Raw genomic sequence first — 7,178 nt, 5'->3', positions numbered from 1 at the left:
ACTGAGCATATAATTGGACCCAATAAGTATTTGGGAGCTTTTAAAAACAGTGTTATAGCCTGGCGGGTGTGACTCAGCATTGAGCATGGACCTATGAACCAGGAGGTCGCGGTTGGATTCCCAGTGTGGGGTGTGTGGGAGGCAGTCGATCAGTGATTCTCATCATTGATGTTTCTCTCTCTCTCTTTCTCTCTCTCTCTCTTACTCTTTCTCTCTCCTTCCTCTCTGAAATCAATAAAAATATATTTAAAAAAAAACAAAAAAACAGTGTTATGGGAACTGAAAGGGATCAGAATATACCACCCCCAAATATGCCATTTTGGCATAGGGATTATTTTAAATGGAAGGTAATTGAGAAAGAGAAGACTCAGCCTAAAAGCAGAGCATACTCTTTTTTTCTTCCTATAAACGGAGAGGAAAACTGAGGAATGTTTTCTCTTGCAGTTCTGGCCAGCTTTCCACTTGGTGCTTTTGTCTGATGTCCTGTTAGGCTGGGATAGCTCCGGAGCGAGGCTTGTGGAATTTAGGGGTGGGGGGGTGGGGAGAGTAGAGGGGCTGAGCCCGGCTTGGGGCTGCAGGGGAAGGGTGCTGTGGTCGAGCGGAAACCCAGGCGTTGGGCCGGGCTTTAGGGCGCGCCTGCGGGGCTTCACACTCGCGCCCCGCTGCCGGCGCCTTTCTCACTCCAGGGCCGCGGCCTGCCACCTGCCAGTGGGCGGGGCCGCACTCTGGGGCGTGGCCAACCGGAGCTTAGAGCCCTGCTTGTTAGGGGCGGGGCTAACACGGAGGGGTGGGGCCGAGCTCCCTCGGGGCGTGGCCTGTGGAATCTCAGAACCCGGCTACTCGAGGCCGGCGCGGGTCTCCCGGCGCGGGGTTCCTCCCACGCAGCCTCCCATTCAAAAGATGCCGAAGGGGCGGCGCGGCCGCCAGAGCCCCACGATGAGCCAGCGGCCAGCCCCGCCCCTCTATTTCCCGTCCCTCTACGACCGCGGGATCTCCACGTCCCCGCTCAGCGACTTCAACATCTGGAAGAAGCTCTTTGTACCGCTGAAGGCGGGCGGGGCGGCGGGGGGCCGGCCCCTGCCCCAGGCGCCCCCGGCGCCGATGCCCCTGCCGCCGCCCCCGGGCCTGGGTCCCCCCAGCGAGCGCCCCTGCCCCCCGCCCTGGCCCTCTGGCCTGGCCTCCATCCCCTACGAGCCTCTGCGCTTCTTCTACTCGCCGCCGCCGGGGCCCGAGGTGGCTGCCTCGCCTCTGACCCCGGGCCCCACCACCTCCCGGCTCGTCTCTGCCTCCCACCCCGAGGAGCTGTGCGAACTGGAGATCCGGATTAAGGAGCTGGAGCTGCTCACCATCACTGGGGATGGCTTCGACTCCCAGCGCTGTGCGTGACCTCCCCGGGCCGCCGGAGCCCACCCTTTGGCTGCCTTGACACCATTCATGGCTCCATGTCCCCCTCCCCAGGTTCCCCCCAAATGTGGCCTCAGGCTCAGACTCCAGCACCCAGGTGTCCCAGATTTCAAGCTGATCCCCCAGAACCCAGATCCCCCCCCATCCTGGATTTCAACCGACTCTTTTCCTGAGCCCCCAAACCTGGAACTCCAACCACCACAAACCCCCTCCTGAACCTTAAGCCTCTTGCACAGTAACACAACTACCCCTGGAGCCCCACCCACCACAGGCAGCCCCTTTCTCTAGAGTATTTATCTTCAACTGGGATCCTGGGCGGGAGGTGGGGGAAGTAGGGGAGGGCCGGTTGGAGTGTCTGTAGAGGGCAGATGGGAATTGTGCAAGACCCAGGAGGCCCAAGGACAATGCTGGATGATAGCTTCCCTGTGACACTCCCAGCTCCCCGCCCCTTGTAGCCCTCTCACCAGGGTCCTGGACTCTGCCATCTGATCTTAGGTTTGAAGTCTCAGGGATCTTACTTAACCAGGGAGACCAGGCGTGCTGGTGTGGGTGGGATTCCTGGAGCATGCAAGCTGACTGCGGGAGAGTAAAATCACACAAAGTCCAATTCTACTCCCAGAGGGCCTATTGCTCTGTAGTATATTCAGTAGCCATAGGCTGTTCTGTAGACTTTGTTTTTCCCATCACCCATCTGACTAAGGCTAGCACTTGACCACTGAAGGCGAGAGACCATCCCCACTCAAAAGATCATCCCCATTATTCTATAAAATTACCCCCCCCACACACACACACACAGGGAAGGGTGTATGAAATAACCCAAATGTTTAGGTCCACAAGGCAGCTGGTCTCTAGAAACAATTCCTAGAAAACTTGGGACTTTTCCAAGTCCTGTATTTCTCAACTACATGGTCTCCACTTATACATGTTTTGGATCCTAATGGTTTTGGGGCTCCTGTAGGGAGCACACAGTTGCATTAGCAGCGTTAGAACAAAGCCCTTCTCTCTACTCAAGCCAAGTGTGTCTTGCTCTCCTGCAGATAAGTTCTTGAAGGCGCTGAAGGATGAGAAGTTACAAGGACTGAAGACCAGGCAGCCTGGAAAGAAGTCAGCCTCTTTCTCCTGAGGAGCTGCCCACCAGAGCCCGGGCAGCCACCTCCTTAGGTGTTAGTGCTTAGATAATGTGTCCTGTTTGTTGTCATTTCAAAAATTGTTATTTTCTGTTCAGTATTTACTGCTGTTCTTGTTGCTCCCAGCATGTACTCCACATACAGTGCCCACGTACGCGGTAAATCTCACGGTGTCTCTCCTCTCTGTGCTGTGGCTGGGGGAGCTTTCTCACGGGGTCTGGAAGCTGCTGCCCTGCTGGCATTCAGGGGCTCCCAACACCAGGGGAGGGGACTCCCAACACTGCCACATCAGGAGGGAATTGGGGAGAACCAAGGGCGATATACTAGTATATTTGGTTCTGTTGCTGTGTCCCTACTCAGAGGGGCTCTTGAAGGACAGGAATAGTGGATTTGTTTGTTTTCCAACAGCTTTAGTCCTTGGAAGTATTTCATCTTTTTAGTGGTTTCTGGACCACAAAACTTTTTGATGACCTGATCAAAGCCAAGGTCCTCCCTAGAAATTAATATATTCAAGAAGTAGTTGAGAGCTGATTCTGTAACAGACACCCTCCGGGGCTCTTGCGATCGGGGATGGGGGAGACACAGATACTGTTATAAATAGGTAAATCATAATATGGTATCATAGATGATGACATACTAAGGGGGCGGGGGGGAGTAGGGTAAGGATGGTCAGGAGGGTCAGCAGAAAGCAGGATAGAATTTCAAATATGGTTTCCTGAAGCGTTAATGTGTAAGCAAGGCTTGAAGGTGGTTGAGGTTGATAGCCATGTGGCATCCTGGGAATGTTCCAGCAGAAGGGCCAGTACAAAGGCTGAAGGTGGGAGCATGCTGGGATGTTTGAGGTCTGCAAAAAGCCCAGGTGGCAGATAAACACAATTTACCGTCTTAAATGGAGGAGGAGTGAGAGCAGAGTGGAAGGAGTGAGAGGAGAGGGTCCATTCCTGTGGGACCTTCCAGCCGTGGTGAGGACTCCGGGGTTTTCCTCCAAGTGGGAGGGGGCGTGGGTAGAGGATTTTCAGCCAGTGAGAGACAGGATGTGACCGTGCTGCTGGGCTGAGAACAGACTGAGGAAGGAAGGAAGCAGGGAAAGCCGTTTTGGCTGCAGTAATGAGTCATCCAGCTGAGTGAGAAGTGACAGGGCGGCCTCATCTTCCCTGTCCCCTTTGCTTGGTGAGAGGTGTCTGTGGGGCACCTGCTGCCACCACCCACCCCGCCCCCCCTTGCCAGGTGCTGTCCCTCTGGCGAGGAATAAATGGGAGGAGTGAGATCTCCGTGACACAAGCACGCAAATAAAGAAAAAATTATTTTATGAAACAAATCTTCAATCAAGTATAACATTTTTATTTATTTTTTATTTTTGAATATTTTTTATTGATTTTTTACAGAGAGAAAGGGAGAAGGATAGAGAGTTAGAAACATCGATCAGCTGCCTCCTGCACACTCCCCACTGGGGATGTGCCCGCAACCAAGGTACATGCCCTTGACCGGAATCGAACCTGGGACCTTTCAGTCCGCAGGCCGACCCTCTATCCACTGAGCCAAACCGGTTTCGGCAAGTATAACATTTTTAAAAATATATATATTTTTACTGATTTCAGAGAAGAAGGGAGAGGGAGAAAAACAAACATCAATGATGAGAGAGAATCATTGATTGGCTGCCTCCTGCACGCCCCACACGAGGGATGAAGCCGCAACTTGGGCATGCGCCCCGACCAGGAATTGAACCCTTACCTCCTGGTTCATAGTTTGACACTCAACCACTGAGCCACACCAGCCGGGCTCAAGTATAACATTTTGATACTTGGCATCTAGATGCCCTGCCAGCAGCAACTGTAGGTCGGAGCCAGAGAATTTGTGAAGTTTGGGCTTCTTGCGAAAGGAGAATGAAAAGGAGTTGGCCAATGAGGCAGATGTCTTAGAAGTGCCAGAATGTTGTCCTTGAGTGGACCGGAGGGGCGGGATCTAGAGGAATTGGCTACAGATGGCAAAAGAAACGGCTCATCTCTGTGAACAGGAGGTCCCATCTGTGCGATGAGGGTGCAGACGCCGGTAGAAGGGTAAATGCGGTGGTGGGAGCCCTGGAAATTGCATACACCTGCCCAAAAGTCTGCAGCGTCCTCCAGGTGCTCATGCCCTCGGACAAGGTCCGGCTGGAAACCCTGGAAGTGAGTGCGGAGCATGATGGAACCAGCAAGTAGCAGCGCGCGCACGTGACTCTGGGGGTAGCTGTTAACCAGCTCCAGCTGCTTGTGGCCCAGCCAGGCGGGTGGGCACAGTGTCAGGTGAAAGCTCTTGCTTTCTAAAGCAGCCATGAATTCAAAGGTTTCCAAACACAATTCAGGCCAAATAAAGCCAGCTGGACGGTCCCTCGGCGTCGGTAGCTTCTGCTGCACCCACGGGAGTCCAAGCACCTTGGGCGGGGACTCCAGGCTCTGCCTCCCCTCCCCAGGAAGAAGCCAGAGTCTTGCTGGCCAGGCTGGTGGTTGTTAGAGAGCATCTTGTTCTCCCAGAAAACTTCAGGCTGGCCAAGCCAGTGAGGGGCGGGCTGGAGAACCTTAATGAGAATAGACCCGGCATCCGGAAAACCCAGCACCTATATCCAGTGGGTCTTGTTTCCCATTTCCTCCCCAGAGTCCCAATGGCCTCCACTCCTCCCCCCAAGCCCCCCATGCTCCTAAGATTGGGCACACCCTGTGCTGAGCACAGCGGGAGGCCTTGGCATGAACAACCTCATTTAATCCTCACCAGCACCTTGTGAAGTAGGTTTGCCATGTTTTACAAATGAGGGAACAGACAGACACAGAGCTAGGGAAAGGCAGAGCCCGGCCTGGAACGGGGTCGGCCACCTTCTCCCAGGCTCTCTCGCTGGGTGAGGCACAGATTCGGGGGAAGCCCAGGTGAGCCTCGACAGGAAGCACCTGGCTGGATGCTGGTAGGGCATGGTTTGGGGGTTGGCTGGGTTGTTTCCCACAAACTTTGCAAGTGAGAATGGGGTTAACAGCATGATATTACAGCCAAGGTCCCAAGAATGCCCACACCCAACCCTATCACCTATCCCCTCCTCCCATGCACAGTGGGGAGGCAGGTCATGTGAGGGTCCATTTTGTCAGCTCCTCCCGAACAAAAGGAAATGGAAGAGGTTGCTCCCCAAAGAAAAGGATGATTGACAGATGGAAGCGAGAAGGGTCCCTGTTGAGAGAACACCATAGGAAGAAATAACAGATGAGCGCAGGGGCATGCTGCCAACCTGAACAGCTCCTGAGAGCCAGTGGTTGAATTTTCATGAAATCTGTAAGCTGGCTGTTAAATGCTGCCATTATTAAAAATTACACTATGTCAACTTACAATTAAGCTTTATTTAAAACTAAGGTAATAGACACTCAAAATCCATCACGTCCTAAGCATTTTGCTACATTTTACAATGACCCATGTTCTTGAGATTATTTCTATTGGTATCTGTCTGGTGGGGGGCTAGGGTGCATTACTTCCTAGTAATGTCCTGCTGGTGACCAGAAGCCGGCTGAAATGGGAGTTTTCATGCCCTGAACTTGACAAATGTACAGATTAGAGGTGTTCCTTCCCCCACCCTCCTCAGCCAAAGCGTTGGTGTTAAACATTTACTAGTGCTCCACCAGATAAACAGGAAATAAAAGTACCGCTTTGTTTATAACTGAACTAAAGGTGAGCTGCTTCGGAGCCTTGCATGTTGAGCTGAAGGTATAAATGAAGCTCTTGCTGCCTCTAGCTCCTGTGCCCACTCAGGTCCACACCTGGCGGAGGGGACGCACCTGGCGGAGCCTGCTCAGGAAGGCAGGCTTTCCCTTGTACCGGGCCCGCAGGGAGCACAGGTGTGTGGCTTTAAAGGTGGAGTGAGCCTGCCCACTGGTGAAGCAGGGCCCAAGGAATGTCCTGGACTCGGACCAACCAGATTAGCAACATCTACTTTGGGGAAATTAGGGTAAAGAGAGGGCAGAGTAACAGCCGGCAGGGGTAGGGAGGACAAGATCTCCGAAGTGATCTTTTCCCAGGATCATCTAGTGAAGTCGACTGAAATCACGGACGAGCGGACGAGCGAGATTGTGCCTTTGAAGCTGATTTATTTGTAAGCGAGCCCAAAGCTTACAAAGCTGCCCAGCAGGGGAGGGGAGGGGTCCCGAAAAGGGTTGCCAATGAGGCTCCTTGGTCTGGGGATATACTAGTCTGTATCTGCTAACCAATAAGCCCCCCTGGTTCTCAAGGCCCCTCGCTTCTTTCCGCCTTGTTCTTCCTCTGGCCATGTAGCTACGCCACTCTCCCCCACTCCCGTTCCTGTCATTTCCCCGTTTGCATATCTTTCTTCTTAGACTCTGAGAACAACCTGTTGTAGCCCGACATTTGGCCTTTGAGGTTTGGCCAAGCTGCCTGTTAGTTATTTTTCATCTGAAGTGATTTGCTCGTTATTTTCTACCTGACCCCTGTCCTTTTCTGTCTAGGTGTCTCTAACGTCTCTCACTTCCTCTCCAGGGGCAACCGTTTTGCCCAGCATGGATTATGAAACCTGATAGCGCGTGTAGCCAGCTATTTATAGCATGACCCTTCCATTGAAGATCTGCTAGTCAGAGAGAAATAGGAATGTCAAGTGTGATGGGAAAACCTCCAACTACCTTA

At 53.0% G+C, this 7,178-nt stretch overlaps 1 protein-coding gene across 1 annotated transcript; it reads left to right on the top strand.

Annotated features, from left to right (window-relative positions):
* Positions 1-897: 897 nt before the first annotated feature.
* LOC307109838 (uncharacterized protein C11orf91 homolog) lies at positions 898-2,527 on the top strand (the record flags this gene model as incomplete). Its single annotated transcript, XM_079788800.1, has 2 exons — positions 898-1,378; positions 2,442-2,527. Exons 1-2 carry the CDS (start codon positions 901-903, stop codon positions 2,525-2,527), a joined length of 564 nt encoding a protein of 187 aa, XP_079644926.1. The 5' UTR covers positions 898-900.
* Positions 2,528-7,178: the final 4,651 nt, after the last annotated feature.

This window comes from Cnephaeus nilssonii (genome assembly GCF_951640355.1).
Source record: "Cnephaeus nilssonii genome assembly, chromosome: 13".
Lineage (NCBI taxonomy): Eukaryota > Metazoa > Chordata > Mammalia > Chiroptera > Vespertilionidae > Cnephaeus > Cnephaeus nilssonii.
This window is presented reverse-complemented; position numbering and strand designations above follow the sequence as displayed.